Source organism: Lepidochelys kempii, chromosome 1, assembly GCF_965140265.1.
Source record: "Lepidochelys kempii isolate rLepKem1 chromosome 1, rLepKem1.hap2, whole genome shotgun sequence".
Lineage (NCBI taxonomy): Eukaryota > Metazoa > Chordata > Testudines > Cheloniidae > Lepidochelys > Lepidochelys kempii.
In genome coordinates this window covers 100,714,101-100,733,200 of record NC_133256.1, presented here as the reverse complement: position 1 = coordinate 100,733,200, position 19,100 = coordinate 100,714,101, and the positions used below count along the sequence as shown (strand labels likewise).

The 19,100-nt window shown below is 38.1% G+C and overlaps 2 protein-coding genes across 13 annotated transcripts in view; one reads left to right on the top strand and one right to left on the bottom strand.

Moving 5' to 3' along the window:
* FGF14 (fibroblast growth factor 14) overlaps positions 1 to 12,667 on the top strand; it is a 607,804-nt gene extending 595,137 nt beyond the window's left edge. For all 9 annotated transcript variants that reach the window (XM_073349222.1, XM_073349202.1, XM_073349255.1 and 6 more), the window contains 2 exons: positions 2,845 to 3,043; positions 5,986 to 12,667. In XM_073349222.1, coding sequence (XP_073205323.1) covers positions 2,845 to 3,043; positions 5,986 to 6,122 — 336 coding nt within the window. In that variant the 3' untranslated portion in view covers positions 6,123 to 12,667. The remainder of the gene's footprint in view (positions 1 to 2,844; positions 3,044 to 5,985) is intronic.
* ITGBL1 (integrin subunit beta like 1) overlaps positions 11,318 to 19,100 on the bottom strand; it is a 250,987-nt gene continuing 243,204 nt past the window's right edge. For 2 of the 4 annotated variants that reach the window (XM_073349140.1, XM_073349130.1), the window contains exons 11-13: positions 15,708 to 15,812; positions 15,364 to 15,477; positions 11,318 to 13,862 (exon numbers count right to left, since the gene is read on the bottom strand). In XM_073349140.1, coding sequence (XP_073205241.1) covers positions 13,771 to 13,862; positions 15,364 to 15,477; positions 15,708 to 15,812 — 311 coding nt within the window. In that variant the 3' untranslated portion in view covers positions 11,318 to 13,770. The remainder of the gene's footprint in view (positions 13,863 to 15,363; positions 15,478 to 15,707; positions 15,813 to 19,100) is intronic. The other 2 variants (XM_073349157.1, XM_073349147.1) reach the window with 1 other exon arrangement.

Below are 19,100 nucleotides of genomic sequence, written 5' to 3'. Positions count from 1 at the left end.
AATCTATGGGAATCTTCCTATTGCCTCAATATCTTACAGTCCGGCTGACAGCTTTGGACACAGAATGGAAGTTCTGCCTCTCTCACTTGTTCATGATTTCTTGTTCAGAAGTTGTGTCTCCATGCTGATTCTTTTAGGCACCAGCTCAGCAAAGTACTTAAGTGCTTTCCTGATTAGGGATGGACTATTGAATTAGTCCTATGACCCTTCCAGCAGTTGAGGTGTCAGTGAACCTCACTAAGATAGATAAGAATGCTACTGAATGATTCATCCCTTTTCTTCTACAGATGTACCACATTACTTCACTGTACCAAGCATTTTCTCCTGTGGAGTCCTGTGTATTCTCTCACCTCTGGTTTAATGTGCAGGATGCCACTAGGGGAGATAGTGAGACAATTTGAGCAATGATGCCCTTAGCATGTAGCTCTAGATTTCTCTTTCATATCAGCCCAGGTGGTTTTTACTTTCCCCCTGAATAACCAAGGTCTGAACTTGGGTGAGAGCAAAAAGACTGAAGCTTTGTCCAGACCAGATGTAGGTGATGCTAGTGAGGGTGGTGTTGTTCAGGAGGTTGACCAATCCTTTATAATAAAGACTATTGCAACATCCTCTTCTCTGGCCTTGCTAAATCCTATCCTGGTCCATTTATGTGCTGGTGGAAAGATCTTTTCCTGGCTCACCACTTTGACCATGTCACACGCTCCTTTGTGTCTCTCCACTGACTCGACTGCATCAGATACAAACTACTTGTCTTCATTGTTAAGGGCCTTCTCAGTCTATTCCCCATTATCCTTTTAATCTCTCATATGGTATCAAGATGTGAAACCCATCTTCACTCCACAAAAGATGCCTGACTTGATTGCCCATTTAAAAAAAAATTCAATAAAGACATTAACCTTTTCTCCTGTGCCAGACCTATGCTTGGGAAGGGCTGCACTACTGGCCCATTGCCCTCCTTCACATCCCTCCTAAAACTCGTTTCTACCATGGTGCCTACAAAAAACTCAGCAATGGTTGGGCGGGTGATTTTTCCATGACTGCTACTTTTCATGCTGACCAGCATCTTCTGATTGTTTCTTTGTGCTCCTCCCCCACCCCCACCATTTCTTTAAACTGTCTGTTGGCTATAGACTTACATGTAGAATGCAGGCAAGCTCTTCAAGGCAGGGCCTGTATCTTTGTTATGCATGAGCGTACAGTGCCTAGCACCGTGGGGCCAGGGCATCTATGTGCCACTATACTACAAATTAATAACAATTTGTACTTTGCATTTGCATTCCTCTGAAGATCTCAAAGAGCTTTAAAAAGGCACTGATTTGCCTAAGGCCACACAGCAAGTGAGCGTCAGTGTCGAGAATAGAATGCAGGTCTCCGGAATCCAAGCAGTTTGCAGTTTCTATTTAGTTACAAAGTTGTCAATCACCTGAATACCTGAAAGCCTAGTTAGGAATGTGTGACACTCTCTAGGGGTGCCCAGATTTGTGAGGCACCTCAATACTACTAGTCCTTAGCATGCCTGAAACCACCAACATCTGGCACAAGCACTGCCTTCCAGCCCCCCACAGGCCTCTCTCTGTCTGTACAGGTATCCAGTACAGTGCAGTGTCCAGCCCCTTATCCACTCACAGAAGTACCAGGCTACTATCCACAAAGGAAGGGTATACACCAGCGTGCAAGATTCAACTTGAGACCAGGACTTTGCTTAACACTAACATACTGAGATATATTGATAGTGAAAACAAGACTACATTTATTATCAAGGAATAGCTATTCAAGTAATAGTGAGTAATAATACTGGAAACAAAAGGTTACGTGTAGAACAAAATCATAACATGCTTTCTAAAGCCTAAGCTTAAAAGGTTAACCTCATGCCTAAAAACAAAAGAACAAAAAAAAGGAGGGGGGGGGAGAAAAAGAAAAAAAACTCTCACCCAAAGTTCTCTTCAGCGGCATTTTTCAGCCAAGCCTGGTTCAGATCCTTTTTTCTTCCTCGGTGAAGGGGAGCAACAGGTGACAAAGATTAAATGTATTGGTTTGTAATACAGAAACAAATGGTAGTGTTTTCTGGTGGTTTAGGTTTATAGGGAAGCAGGATATTGGGGAGGGAGGCAGTGTGTGGGGTTGTGTTATTTATTTAAATAAAGGAAATGACATGCATATTCAAGAAAGTGATTGGCAGTATTATGTAGGCATTTCATCCCAGATCCTCAAAGGTACAGTATTTTGGCTCCTAACTTCCATTGGGCTTTCCTGATTATCTTCCTTTGTTGTTCCAGCAGCCTAGAAAAATGACTAGTATGATACAAATAGTATGTTGAATGGCACAAGTGTTTAATAGTCATTTCCTCCAGCACTTCAACCTGTCTTTTGTTTTGTCTTTGCTTCTCCTTGTCTGTGACTTGGAATCGCTGAAAGAAGAAGGGAGGGCATCACAGACAGCTACCTCTTAAATTCTTGGAACGGCTTGATTGAAGCCTGGAGTCCTGTGGCAAAAGAGAAGCAGCAGCCAAGGGATTTCCTATATCTTGTTTGTGATTCTTATAGAAAATGCGTTTATAGTTTCTGCATGCTGGTACAAATGTACTACTCTGTAAATGGCTGGGAAAGTAATGTTAGTGATAGAAGGATGTTACTTGTATGCCTAACAGATAAGACTTTTCATAGCCTGTAAACCATTATTTATTGACTATGGACACCACAACTATTAGAATTAAAGGGCTCAGTTGCACAACCATCTCCCATACTAACCCCAGTGCGTTATTGGAGGGAAAAATAAGGAAAAACTCTCACCACCAGCCATGGCTCCTTTAGGGTATGCTCTAATTTTTACGCTTTCTCCCACAGGAACTTTTTACGCCGGAGTGCAAGTTTAAGGAGTCGGTTTATGAAAATTATTATGTAATCTACTCATCCATGCTCTACAGACAACAAGAGTCGGGTAGGGCCTGGTTCCTGGGGCTTAATAAGGAAGGGCAGGTCATGAAAGGAAACAGAGTGAAGAAAACAAAACCAGCAGCTCATTTTCTACCCAAGCCATTGGAAGGTGAGCTTTGGGCCATCACAGCCAGATATGCTGAAATTTTAAAACATCTCTTTCTTTGAGATGGTAATACCACAAAAGGAGGGGGGAATGGGTCCTATGGTATCATTTCAGAATGCACTTGGCACACACCCACTGGCCATTCCATATGAAAATTGCTAGGATTCATGAGTGTTTTGTGCTTCACCACAGTGTGTCCTAGAAAGGGCATATGTAAAATGCTCTTTCATGGGATTAAGAGGTCATTTTATTAGAAGAAAACCTATTGTTAAAATGCATTGTGCTGTGCAGTGAGAAAATCTTCCTTTCATGAACCAGCATGAGTGGCTCTGAACAATAATGTATACTTAAGGAAATTGGAGTTCTGAATGGAAGAGATGAAATGTCAGCATTCCAATTTAAGAGCATTCCAACACAAAACTCAAAGGCCTTATTATAGACTAAATCAAACTGCACTATTGAGTCAGCTGATGTATGGTGCACCTTTGTATATGTCAGCTATTCTGCTAGGTTAGGAAAGGGGAACAACAAATAATACCTTAAGTCATGCTAACCTTATATACTAAAATGATCCTGCATAATCTGGCAAAATGTGTTAAATTTTTTGTCTTGAATGTGCCATTGTCTGTTTGTCCTACTCATTCTACAAGACTTTTTCACCCGGGCTTTTTTTGTTGTTCAGTCCTATTTACACTCCAGATCTCATTCACTTTGATCCAGATTGTTGCTCATCACCTGAGTAATGCTGAAAAGTGTCTCATTAGTTAACGTCTTAAAAGAAACCCCACACCTTTCTGAGTAATGATTTTGTCAGCAGTGTCATGTTTTTTAACATTACAGTTATCCGAGAATTACAAGGTGTGAAAGGTTTTGAGGAATTTCAAATCTAAATCATGTGTTAAATGTGTTAGATTTTCATTACATAAAGGAAGAGAGTCTTACCAGCCCTAGGTGACTGGCTTTAATATCACATCTTAGTTTACACTGATTTGTTTTTTTCCTATGCTCCACAGTTCAAGTGGTCTTTAAAACTTTCCCGGTGTTTCAACAAGACTTGCACTATATGTGTTAACCCCTATATATGAACTTAAAAGTTATGTATTTTAAGACTTTTATTGGGAAAAATGCCAGAATATTTTTAAAAAGCAGTCGCAGTACACACAGCTTAGGGAAGATGTGATTTTTCCATTAGAGTAATTAATATTTGTACGGTCAGACTCTTTATCAAAAGGGTTTAGGTAAGGCTTATTTTATGTTGCCCAGAAGCGTCGTCAAAGACTACAGCTATACAATGTAATTCTTTCATTTTATATTGCTATCTCATGGTGCTTACCTTCATATTTTTGTAGGTCACATTGGTATTTCATCCTGTTCCTAATTAATCAGCAAACAGAAGTGTCCTAAAAACAATTATGGGTGTGCACTCTAAAGACATAGATCATCCCCAGCATTATGTACTCTCGAGAAGAAATTTAATTTCAAACTTTCAAAAGCCATAAAAAGATTTAGATTATGTCATTGCAAATGTTAGAACAAGTTAAGGACTTGATTAGTTAATGATGTTATGGGCCTTTCATATCTATTATGAAACTTCTGTACATTGAAGATCAAGGTCAGTGCTTTGATGCTACTGCCTCCTATTTTAATTAGTCCAGGGAAGAAGGGATTGTTCTCTCACATGGTTTTTTCAAGATTTTGTGTGTGATGATTCATTCTTTTGACTGCTTGACTTCTCTTTTTTAACACCAGTGTGATATAAATAAATGCTACCCCCAAGTTATGTGTAAGTAAAATATTACCTGATTCAGCGATGTGGAAAATGAAATTGAATTATCGAACAGTATTCATCATTAAGGCAGCTCAATGCAGGGACTTTGTAACTGAACAAGTGTATTTTCCTCAAGTGATTTAAAATGGTTACGACCCTAGTGAATCCCAGTGTGCTCTTCTTAATTCTTCCATAAATTCAGTTAATAATTTAGTTTTGAGTTTTCTGCATTTCAAAATTCCAGCAAAGATCAGTGACTATGGAATGTTTCTTGGCCATGTATTACAAGACATCTTAGGGAAAAAAGAAAGAAATGAATACTAGCTGAACAGTGGCTGTTCTGTGTGCTGTCTGGAACCATCCCAAACACTTCACCAGTATAGATAAATAAACACCAAGTCTTCTCTAATCTCATCATGTTTTAATTTTATATAAATGCTCTATACGATTTAGTTTTTGCGAATACATCAGTGAGCCATTTATGGGGGGAAATAAATGCCGCCTATTAACCAGGCTGTAAGAGGAATTTGAAAATTTAAATAATGATTGACTAAATGATTTTCCTTCATGAAAGTTAAAAGTTCTTGATTCTAATATCGTCGTTCTAGTTTTTGACGCTGAAAATAAGATCCTCGTGGCATTTGATAAAGAAATAACTTAATGAGGAACACCAGTAAATATCAAGAATCCTTAAAATGTAATCGGAAAATTCAGTTTTGACTATTGACCTATTTTGTAATAAGACTGTACAAAGCCCGAGGGGTTTTGCTGTACAGCTCATTCTTCCATATTGTACAAATTGAGATAGAACGATTGCTTTTCATTTCTGAAGCTTCTATAAACAAGTCACATTATCCATTTAAAAACAAAGGGACAATTTCCTATTGTGCATGTAAATCAGGGGTGACGGAGGAATAGAGATACTTGGATTGTGTGGAAAATATATTAGTGTCTTAAAATAGTCCCTTTCAAAGTAGCTAATCTCCTTCACACAAAAAGGAACAGAGAGATGATTAAAACACTTGTTCTCGTAAGGATGATACACAAAATAATTTGTAGAACATATTTTTATAAGTTCTATGGCCTGTATTATACAGTAGGTCACAGAGGGCCCTTCTGGCCTTGGAATCTATGAAAATGAATCCTTCTGAAGTTTTTTTTTCCCTTCTTCCTTTAGTTGCCATGTATCGAGAACCGTCCTTGCATGATGTTGGAGAAACAGTGCCAAAGGCTGGGGTAACTCCAAGTAAAAGCACAAGTGCATCTGCAATAATGAATGGAGGCAAACCAGTGAACAAGAGTAAGACGACATAGCCAGATCCTCACAGGTGTTGTGACTTATTGAGCCCTGAGTACAGTTGAGCAATTTATCCTTGCCGGACTCTCCGACTTCAGTGTCTGTGGATCAGCTTGAGGCAAGTGAATACTTGCTCTTTGCTGTTTCTGAACTAAATTGTTGCAAGTGGATAAATCTCAACATGTAGCTCCTCCCACAACAAGAAGACACCTGGATAACCAGCTAAACTCAGACCATGGAATGCCCTACCAGATATGGAATGCCTTTTTAATATCTTTTCTGTGACTGTGACACTTCATGTGAATGACATACTTCACAAGTACACTTGATACCTTGCCTGCTGACAGTTACCCATAATCCCTTTTTGAGTCCAGTTTCAGCGAAATCCATGTGTTTAAGTTCTATTTTGTAGCACACAGATAATATCAAGTAATTTCTAGTTAGACGCTGTAAACCTGTGCTGTTATGGATTTCTCTTCTTCCCTTTTTTTTACAAGGCTGCTTGCTCCACTGTCTGTGACCTTTTGCAGGGATTGTGGTTCTCTAAAACTTAAATGTTGCAGGTGGCTTAGTTCTGAAAGCAATCAGGGAATCAGGAAGCCTTCAAAAACCTATTATTATGAATTATATCTATGAAGACTAGGATCATTGTCTCCGACGTAGAATATTGATAAATGTGAATACACTTTAGTAACAGGTACCATGCTCCTGAGGTTGGCATTATTGTGGTGGGAAAAGTGTCAAACACGACCAGTAGAAAAATTTTTGAGACTAGTGTTTGACATCTCCCTATAGTTTCTTTTTGTGTGTGTGTTTTATACATATCACAGGCTTACTGGTAATGGTAACATTTGCCTTGCCCAGCGAGCAAGACCCACTCATTTTTGGGAAAGTGGGTCCAAAGAACTCTGTAGGCCTTGTAGGCCTGAATTAAGGCTCATTTTTCACCTACTAATCGTCATTGTTTGAAAAACAATAATTAAGACTAACAAGAATTGCGCTACCTAAATCCAGTTCAGATCTAATCCTTTCCTGTTTTTAATTAACTGAATTTAATGCCATCATTATTTTGGCTGTTTCCCACTCTTCCTCAGCAAAGCACGGGCAAGGATGATGTTGTGTTCTTTTTAGCAGCACCAATGCAAAGGGTAGTTACAAATTATACTTTAAATATATTTAAAATTATACTTTTAATTTTTTTTTAAACTGGGTCTATTAGAAAACATTAACAAAAAATGTTTAGCTCAGCATGCAGAGTCCAGTCCTATGTATTTCACCCTGTAACCCATACCTCTAACCCAGCTTTTTAGGATGTTCCCACCGAGTTGCTAGATAAACGGTGCCTTGCCTTGCTTTCTGTATATTATACATTCTAACTAGTGGAAATCAAACCCATTATGAGATTGAGTCCTTGGATCATGTTCAATTGCTTCATGAAAAATATTGGTGACATTTCACTGGTGTCAGTTAACTGTCATGAAACCAATTGAGAAAAAAATAAAATGGGTAATAAGCTTTAGACAGTACAACAAAGATGCCATTGTAGTGTTAAATACTGTAGGTAATGAGTTTCAAATATTTAGTCGCATACTTTCAAAAGACTGAAATAAGGCTATTCTGTGTGTGCTTAATAGGCATTTGCTTCTCAGAAAGGGCAACAAGTACCTGAGTTTTGGCAAACTGTGTGTGACAACCTTCTATTGGCCTCTTGCTGTTATCATGTTTAAGGGAGACAAACTTCATCCTTCCCTTTTGAGCAATTGTATTTACTGAAAAAAATAATTTTCTCATGGTATTACACAGAGCTCTGTGACAGGCCACCAGTTGTTTCAAATTGCTGGCCTGTTTAGCTGCATACTGATTCAGTCTACATTAACTCTTCATGCTTTGTCATACGGGAGGGGTTCCATTTTAATAAGTAACCCAACATATTATTCAAATAGGTTATTGTAATGCTGCTATGAGTCTTTTGACAGTTTTAGGTTCTTTGTTTAGATACCGTGTAAAACAGACAAAGTTTGGGTCTTTTTAAAGAGCCGAGTGAAACATATCAAGTGAAGTTTGTTTTGTAAGTATTTAAACAAAGACAAAGCTACGTTAATGCTGTGACAAAATGTGCATAAAGTAACTTTTGGCCCAGCTCATCCCCTCCTCTGGTGGCTTTAAAGGAGAAAATTTCCATGAGACACCCCTTGTGGTGAACCTCCCATCTCATCCCACCAGGAGGGGTGGGACTTGTGTGCACCCCCCGCCAAAAAAAAAGGCTATGAAGCCTCCCCTGGTGGATCAGTAGGAGACCAGGACTACCAGAGTAGAGCTCTGCCCCGGCTCTCTGATGGCGTCCTGGCATTGGAGCCTCAATGACCTCCCCGCCCCCCTCACCTCTGCTGTAGCGCCTCTTGGGATTGGGAAGGGGGTTATGCGGAAAAGCTGCATTATCTTTTGTGTCTAATGTTCACAGGGCTGGTGAGGGAGCCTATGTGCATTCTTGCCCTGTCCCACTCAGTCTCCAGCCTGCCCAGTTTGGACCCTGGACTGCACAGAGGTGGCTCTGCAGGGTCCAGAGTGTGAGAAAGTGCCATAGAACTGCCTGAGGTGTGCCCTGAGGATGTAGAGAGCACAAGCTGGGCCTTTGACTTTCAGCTCTCTGGAACCCGTGTCCCAAGGCCATATACATCACCATTGTCACCCTTAAACCCGACATCTCAGGCAGCTATTATCTCTGCCAACCTGTTGACTAGTTACAATTAAGGCTGAATTTATTTTTGTACATGACTAGTATGTACTGTAAATGTATCACCAGTTTTATTTTTGTTTACAGGGGTTGCCTGTAAGGGTGTTTAATCCTGTGAATGGATGTCTTAAAACAATTTCTTCTAAAGTCTGTTTAAACATAGAGCACAGAGGTCTTTGTTATTTGTGCTTTGGTCACTCCTTTAATTTTTTCTCTTGTCTCATCTGTTGCATGGGAAGAGGATGACAATGATGAACTGCATGTAGTAGGCTATGCGTATCAAGAACTGTTGGTATGTATTACTAAATTTACATACATATATGCAAAGAGTTGGTTTGCATTGTACAGTTTGTGTTTATTATCATTTGTTGTATACACAGAGGCAACATATTGAATAAAATGTTTATATGAAGGCATATTGGAAAACAAAACAACTTTATCTAACAAGCAGAATGTGCAAAATAACATTGCACTGGCCACAATATAGTGAAACCATGTAGCTAGGTTGGCAAACTCAATTCTCCCCCTTTACCATGCCAAAGAAAATTTTAGCTCCTTGATATATTACCTCTCTTGCTCCAGGATAAGACTTCACCATTTTGTTCCCTCTACAATTAATTTTGCTGTTAAGTGAAAACTATTTTCAACTGTCTGTTACTACTAAAGTACTGTATAGTAAACCTGATGAATTAATTTATATTTACAGATTTTGTGTTTTGTATTTCCATGTACAGCAATGTATGTAACTCTACAGTATGCCAGACATTTGCATGCTGTGTTTTGTAGTGCTCCTTCCTTTCTTTTTATTTAATCCCAGAGAGCGCGGTTTGCTCAGTGGTCCAATCTCTTCACTATCTATCTCACTAATGCACAGGTACGTTAATAATGCAGATGGGCACTATCTCTTCATTTTCCCTCCGAAACAAAAAGTTCATTTTTATTTCAGCAACAATTTTGGCAAAATATCAGTCACGCATACACACACAGTTCTTGGTAGCTATGTACAAATTGAATAAAGCACTATTTTAGTTGGGCTTAAAAAGCGTTTTATAGATTCACATGAACCCTTACCAGCTTGGTCATGTTTATGAAAAACTACAGTAGCTTCTCCAGAAATATCACAAGTGGTTGGTAGCTCACTTAACACCTCTTTTGCTTCTTCTCCTATTCTTTAAGAAACGCTCAAATCAACATGTTTATGTATTGTCATTTTTTCATCCATATGATTTGTATAACAAAATTAACCCACAAAAGAATAAAAGGACCTTCTTTCACAGTGTATTTACTTGAAAGAATCTTGTAAAGCTCATAATTGTTTACACACAGAGGGACAAATTCTCTGCTGCTGTAATGTTATAGCAATCAGTCGAGTAGACAGAGAGATTGACCCATGTATTAAAGGTGTGTCTTGTTGATCCATCTGTTCTGTGGTACAAAGTAGAAATTTTCAACTCCATTCAGGTTAGAAAACGTAGGAAAATTAGACATAGTATAGTTTTGTTTAAATGCTCCTTTGGATAAATTTGTGATCTGTGCAATACATTTCAAGATTTTTTCAGGATGTCTAATGCAAGTCCTATGATTTATTTTTTTTAATGTAATAAAATCTTTGTTCTAGAGCCCAGTCGTAAAAATATTCAACTTAGTTTTATTTGTCCCTGGACTACAGTACGAAATATAATTTAGAAGTAAAGTGAGTCACCATTCCAGGAAGAAGGAGGACAGTGCATCAAAAACACCAAGCCAGGGGTACATGATCAAATCTTCAGCTACACGCCTCTGAAAGAGAGCTTGACCATTTACCCTCCCAGTAATCCTTTCCCTTTGCTAAATCATGGATACAAGCAAAACAGTGAACAACAAGTTTATGTCTGAAACCCAAAAAGAAGTTATATAGAGTGGCCACAATCCTGCAAAGTGCTGAGAGTGCTCAGAAGTAGTATTCAGCACTTTTCAGATGGTGCCCTTTTTATCACAAGAATGGAGAACTGTATATGTGTTCAGTATCAAACTCCCCACTTATCTAACCAGCTTTCTCTTTCTGTAATTACTGTTTGCCCAAGACCTGGAAGCAGTGACATAATTAGTGTATGTTAATTAGATGGGAAATATTTTTCACTCCCTTGCACCTCTTTTTACTTTTACAATTTAGGCAGACAGTATTTTCACATACATGGAACAATAATATTTATCTTCAAGTCTTATTTTTAAAGCAAGGGAATAAGTTGCGTAGAAGATATACTGGGACTCATATCACCAGTTTCCTCGGTGTGGGAAAAAAAGCTGTTCAAGCCACACACACAAAAAAAAGAACAAAAAATAGAAAAGAAAATAGATATCCATTACATTTTGAGCAGTCTTAGTAAATACTATATGACTTATAGCACAGTTTTGCTTTGATACTTTATATTTTACTTAATTCCAGGCACTAGCTTTGTCAAAGAGAATTTTAAAACATTTTTTTTTAAATAAGGCGATATTAATCCACCCCAATAGCTGAAAATTAAAAAACAAACCTATTATGGAAGTGTTTAAAAGTTTGTCTTACTAGAAATTAGAATCACGTCTATGTTTTTAGTTTACAAACTTAAAAGGAAAACAGTCAAAATCACACAGTAAAATAAAATACATCAAATATTACATGACACACAGATATCCAGCAATTTATGGCCTTAGAGAGAATCATTTTCCAGTCTAGGAATATGGCTGCCTGAATATCATAGCTAAGATACAGTATTTTTATCTTTGTTTGCTAGTTTGTTTAAATGATACCAAGTATCTATTCAATCTAAACAACATTGATTTTCTTCTTTGTTAGCTGTACAAAGTACTGTACATACATGGCAGACATAATGAAGCTTGATTTCCTTTACTCTTTCTTTGACTCAGAAGTACCCCACATCTGTAAGACATTTATTACGATAAGAGACTTCCGGTCTGTGTTAATTTATATATAAATAAAACAAACAAGCTTATGTTCACCAGTCAAAGACCAGTGTTGGCAAATGTTCAAGTGACACAGTGAAATACCTAATCTCTGTACAGTTTAACGGTTACAACCATAAAATATAAAATGTGATTTCAAAACTTGTTTTACTTCAAAGTTTGTTTATGCTACATCAATACATTTGAGAACTCTGCCTGATATTTTGGTTATCGAAGGAGAGGCAGTAGCAGCTTTTGGGTATAGTTGTCTCTGTGAATGTGCAGAACTCCCATGAATAAGTTATGCACAGACATTTAGAGGTGACTGGATTACGCCTCCCTGAGAACATGGGCTTTGAAAAGCTGCACATTTATGTTTAAAAAGAAAATGAGGTCAGAGCAGGAGCAAGCTAAATGGGAGGGGGAAATGATTGTTGAAAACCTTTCCATCACGCACCTGAAGTTTTCACACTATAACTGTTACATGTTCTGTACTGGTGTATTTTCCAATTTAAATAATCAATGTCCTTTCTATAAGAAAACAAATTTCTAGCGTAATAATGGAAATCCCATTTTTTAGTTGATACACAGGTTCCTTATTTCTTAGTCTTGTATCAAACTAAAAGCCTGAAACTTGACACCTACATCACAACATAACAATATCAAAGTTTGATTTGTTTTGTGATTTAATCAAAATGTCAATCACTTTTGAAAAGAAAATGTACGTCTTTTTTCGCTCTGAAGAATTAAAGGGCTGCCAAACCTACACGTAGGAGGGAAAAAAGATTCAAATGTAAATAACTTAGGGAAGTCCCAAGATAGTTGTGCATCTTTCATAATTCAATGTGAATTTCCCACTGAGCAGCATTTCACCATTGATAAGAAATAAAAATTTTGTTCATACCCCTGCACTGTTTGTATTTACTGTTTGAAAACTGCAATTCAATTATTTTGTTTCCACCATTGGAACATCTTTCATTGACAGCAGTGTGCAGTACAATGTCCCTGATTTTCTAATTCAGTTGACGGTCGGACTCCCAGCCTCTATAAAAGTAATAAGACACAGCGAATATCGTGTGTGACAGTGTAATCTGTTCCGAAATAGTGAGTCCTAATAGCATACAGAATTGGCCTCCTAAAAGTTACCTAATACATTTTCATGTGCTTTTCTTTTTAAGACGACTAGGTAAGTGTACATACATAACACTATGGTAAAAGTACATACAAGTTATAAGATATTTATTAAATATAGCAACTCATTTATCTGGATTTTTTTAAAAAAATCTTATCCTACAAGTTATGTATTTGAGAGTGTAGTATGAAGACTAGATAACCAGCTTAATGATATTGTAACCACAGAAATCAAGATTTATTTATTTTTTTTAATTGTTCTGTTCTAGCAATGGGGTCTGGTTTTATAATTTGGGTCATTGGCCTACTCTCTGGGGTTGTTTAGGTATTTGGATCTCAGTTATACAACTGCAGATCTCTGACAAAAGTTAAAATAATTAGTTTTGAGGAGCAATTTACAGCTTCTCTTGTTAGTGGAGCAGGGAAATAATCAGAATTGGAAGGAAAAAAACCCAGCCAACTAATAATGTATTTGACAGATACCAGAAATGGCATCAGATACCTTTTTTGACAAATATCCAGCCAGCTCTACTCTTTTATATGAATGCCATTTCGTTATGTAATGGTGTCGAGATTTGACAACAAGCTAAACTATGCAATAAAGCTTTCTTGTGTCACTTCAGTGGAGCCAGGAATTCAACCTTAAGACTTCTAAGGCCAGTCTCACTCCCACTGAAGTCAATGTGAGTGTGGCAAATTAATTTAATAGGAGCAGGAGTAGACCTGCAGTTGGTTGTTATGAAACACAGAAACTTACATTGGTCTATTTGAATATTTCTGGTGGTGGTTCTATGTGGTTTGCCTTGCATTTAATTGTTCTAGCAGCCTAAAAAAACCAAACCAAACCCCTCAGTCCTTGATGCTCCATGTTATGATTAAGGGTATTCTGTGCCAAGCCAGATTTCACAAGCATTCCCATTCCATCCTTCCCAGCATTCACAGTTTCCACAGCTACATACACCATTGCCTAGAACAAAACAAACAGGAGATAATTACCATAATTGAAATGTACTGCATTAAACTGTGTTGTTATAGGAAGAAACGAGCCATAATAAAACATTTTTACTGTCCCTTTACATATTTTTTTGTTGAGAGGACTTTACATTTGATTAAGCAGCCACCAAAACCCTACATTTTCAAATAATTAATGGCATCTTTACAGCAATGCCATCAGCAGAATAATAATTATTGTAATTATGCCATCATGGTTTGGACCCAAGCTGTTTCTATGTTGTCTTAGTGTTCCCACTATACTTCAAGATGTAAGGAAAAACTAGAACTATTTAGCTGAAGTTAAACTGTTGCAAAGAGAATAGTATTAGGAATAAATCTTTGAAATTGAAAAGCACCTTTTTCAGCTGAGGAGCTGAGTGTTTGACAAAAAATAGTCTCAGATTGAAAAACTGAGGCACAGAGAGGTTAAGACCAATATTTTCAAACCCCTCCATCACTTGTGGGTGACAAACTCAAGTGGAGTGGTGGAAAATCAGGCCCCAGGCATCTCAAGTTGGCCACTCAAACACAGTGAATGCTTTTGGAAATTTAGTCAGCCAAGTAATTAGTTGCAGATTTGTGAATAGAACCTGAAACTCCCGACTCCATCTTTCATGCTCTGATACCCTTCCTCCTATTCTTTGTTTAAGCAGACACATAGTTCTGTCTTTTGCCATCTCTGTATCCACCGGCTAATAGAAGAACATTGCTAAGCAAAGATTTTTCTAGATGGAAAGATGCAGAGATTGTCCTCTACGATTGTCATCATGGAACACATAGCAAGTTAATCAAACAGATCACACGTTCCTGCTTGTCACTAGATTTTTCTCCCTTCTCTGTTAAAAGCAAGTGTTGGCAGTCTACCCATTTCCCTTTGCATCTGTCATCTAAACCCTGAGATAGGTGCAAAAGACTTTAGTCAGCATCCAACATGTCATAAAAAAGACTGTCAGGCATCTCAGCATCCCAGTGAGAGTTGTCTTGATGCCAAGGAAGTCTATGAAAAAAACATGACTCTTCCCCTCATCATAATATAAGCAACTGCTCCTGCTGCATTACCAAGGATTCTAAAACTAAATGGTTTCTAAATGCATTACATACATTCATCATAAAAAGTGAAGTAAAGATGGTGATAGCAACAGAAACCACTGAATCGCAACCTTCTCATACATGTTCATTTCCGTACAGGAACAGGTGATAGACAAAAGCATTTTACTTTTTGGATGAATTTCACAAGTGATTTAATTATTGGTATTCATGCTTTGGATTTCAATTTTCCTTGCAAAGTGTGAAATTGATTATTCATCACAACACAAAGCAACACTCTCTTAACAGCTAAAGTGATTTTATTAATAGGAAAGTGCTCCTCCTTTCCATCAATGAACAAAGAGAACTTGCTGGGTTTTGTCTAACTTCAATTTGCCTTTATGCACAGTCTGCTTCTCAGAGCAATTAAGGATTAGACAGTACTGCACCTGTGCAAATGAGACCATCATGTTTGTCACAGTCTCTGTCGTCACATTCACAAAATTCCCCTGAAATGTACCATTCCTGGGATGAACAGATGCACTTTCCACAGTGACAGGAACCTGAAATCACAAAGATTATTACTTGCAATCATAGGGCACCAGCACTTTTCAGGCTGGGATATAACATCTCAGACCCATGCAAAATTGCCATCTGACAAGCTACTGTCTAAAAGAAGATCATCAAGCTAAAAGCTTATTGAATAAAATGATCCTTTACAGGTCAGCCTGAGTATGAAGTGGTGTTCTATGTAATGCCTTGATTTTGCTTCTTTTATTTATTCAGGACTCACATTTAGAAGTTTTGCTTTTGTTCCAGAGCATCACAATCAAGGCTACTCTTCCCAGGAGCTGTTCTGCTTTGTGGCTAGATGAATCAAAATCATGTCTGGTCCAACCTTATTGAAGTCAATAAAATTGCATTGAGATGAAAAATGGCCCATACTGTTTAAGGCACACAAATAGCACCTTGCTGCTCTCTGACCTTTTCTTTCCATTTGTTCTGGATCACTACGGGTTGGATTTTCAAAAAGACTAAGTGCCTTAGGAGTACATGGTACATTGACTTTCAATAGGATATGCTCCTAAGTCATGTGGACACTTTAAAAATCCCACTCTTTCCCACATTTCAAGAGGCTTTCCTTTATTACAGTAGGGAGCCATCAACGTGCTCAGTGCTGTACAAACCAGAGAAACACATGATGATCCAGCCCCAGAGAATGTGCAATGTACCTTAGACAAAGATATTTAATTCACAGAAATCTATACAGGGCCTGATCTAAAGCGCATTGCAGTCAAATTTGCATCTTTCCGTTAAGTTCAGAGGGCTTTTGCTCAGGCCCACAGTCAAAACTCGAAGTGGAAACTTTCCTTTAAATTTTGAGCTGCGTAAATCAATTGAACATTCCCCAGAAAAATCTCCACAACAAATCCTGTACTATTTATCAATTGAATCTATTCCTATTAATTAAAAACTTCAAAGTAGCACAGGTACTGACCCTCTTTAAAAACGTAACATTCACTGAATTACTGTAGGTTGATCAGAGTTAATTTACTGCGTTAGCGTAGCGATAAGTTGTCTTAAACTATAACATACTGTAATATACAAATAAAGGACTTATACTTGGGAACAGAGACTTTAGCATGAATTTCTCTATGGTTTATTAACATGCTGCCTATTAAACTATGCAAATAGGGAAACATTAACTTTTAACCGAGGGTAAAATATTTCAGTGCACAAAGAGGCAATGGAGGAAAGCACATACAGTAAGATAATTTAAAGATTACTGTACTGGCCAAGCTTATATTTCATTATGTATTTGAGATTGATTTAAGCCAGGTGTTTCTATTTCCAAATCAACTAGAAAGCACCAACAGCTACACCTGTTGATGCCAAGAAGAGCCAAACAGGATGTGAATTTTAGCAAGAAACATTAAGAAGAAAGCAGAGTATTGTAACTCACAGCTAACCAAGACTTATTAAAGGTATTTTGTAGACAATACAATACATGTAACATGTAAAAGGAACTTAAATAAATCAGAAAGAAAAGGAGGACTCGTGGCACCTTAGAGACTAACCAATTTATTTGAGCATGAGCTTTCGTGAGCTACAGCTCACTTCATCGGATGCTCATGCTCATGCTCAAATAAATTGGTTAGTCTCTAAAGTGCCACTAGTCCTCCTTTTCTTTCTGCGAATACAGACTAACACGGCTGTTACTCTGAAACCTTAAATAAATCAGGTTCCATAATGCATCAGTATGTTACAAAATCTCTTTCCTGCCTTGGGAGCCTCCTCACTTTAATTAAAAATAGTCTAATTAGTTAGGGTAGTTTTCCTGTAATTCTGGCCAGATCCTTTTTGTCTCACTGACTAACCTGAGTCCAGCATAGTCACAGCAACCATCTGCTGCCCTCCAGCTATTTCTGAAGCAGCAGCAGCATGGTGGGTGTTTCTGTTTTCACTGTTAAGAATATTTACTATAGGCGGCGAGCCAAGATTTTGAAAAGTGACTAGTAACGCTTGATGTATGTTAAAGGGGCCTCATTTTCAAAAAGTACTGAGCAGTCACCCTGTGAAAACTAGTATCGCAAGTTGACATCCAAACACTGAGGCTTCCCCTAACCAGTTGTCACTTTGGAAAAATGTTGGCCAGAATTCCTGCGAAGATTTAGTAGCTGTGAAGCTAGGTACTCACTAGTGCATAGGCTATTGACAAGCCAGTTATTTCACAAACAGCAGCACTGGTATGCAGAGAACTGGCTCAACATTTGGCCTTACATTAGGACTTCTGGACCCTGCCATTCACTCTAGCTACAGACAATATTTACAAACCTGCATGCCTAAAGTTAAGGTCCCAAATTCATGTTTAGGCATGCAGGGGGAGATTTTCAGAAGTGCCTACCGCCTGGTCTACACTCACAAGCCTTACCTACTAGTAGAATTGTTTCCATGGGGGGAGGGGTGACTTTATTTTGATTGTATTTTTACTGATATAGTTATACCAGCAAAAGCCCTAATGTGGACACAGTTTTACTGGCAATACCAGTTTAGTTATTCCCCATCCCATAAAAGAATAAGCTGCACCAGTATAAGCATATTTATACAGATATGACTACATCCACATTAGCAGGATTGTCCTGTTTTAACTATGCCAGTATAGCTAAAGTGGTATAAATTTTATGTGTAGACATACTTCAAGTTGTCAGTGGGAGTTGTGCTCTTAAATCAAAAACGCTTTTGAAAAGATATTTCACCCTTGTTTCCTAAATAGCAATTTAGTAGCCTTAGTTTAGGCAATCGGATTTGAAAATTTTAGTCATAGACCACTGCGTATAACTTACCTTCAGGCTGCTCCAACTTACATGGGAGACCAGACAGATACCTGACCAGCCCCAGCATCAGGGTGGTCAAAGGTGGCTTTATACCATCTTGACTTTCCACCCCCTGGTTCTGTGCCAAATGCAGCTTGGCCAGATGTGAAGATCTGGCCTCAAACTAAAAAGTTCAAGCTGCAGGGTCAGATTGTGGGGTCTGGCTAAGGAGTTCTCAGAGCAGGAGATGGGGCTTGGGAATGACAGCTTTCTGCCATCTTTACAATGATGAATAGCTGTTCAATTATTTTGCCTTTAAAGTTACAAAAAAATTGTTTATACTTATTTAGGATCGTAAATTGCTCGCTGGCTTGTTTTAATCATTTCAGTTCACCTCTAACTATTTATAATAACAATTACCCTGAGACCACATCTGTGCAGAGAAGAATTTTAGTCTTTGGTTAAAATGGAGTAAATCCCAAAGATCATTGCTCTCCTGTACACGTTTCAAGGTAAAGACAGCATTGTTTGATCGAAACAATGGTGAAATTGTGTCATTTCCTTCTTCAACATTTTGCCTGTGGGTGGAATTTCCTCATTTTCTGTCGTATTGGGCCTGTTGATGGGAAAATAAACAGGATAACTGTGATGGGGTGTTTATCCCACACTAGCTTAGGAATGGGCCAATTACATGAATAGGCCTCAACTGAAGGGAATTAGGTGGCCTAAGTAACCCCAGAGGGATGATGGAGCCCCTCTGAGAAGAAACAGGCACAGCTAGTATAAAGCCAGGAAGTCAGTAACAAAGCAGGACTGCCGTGAGGGAGTCTGCAGCCACTCTCTGGGTGTAGAGTGGGAAGAAAGGAAACCCA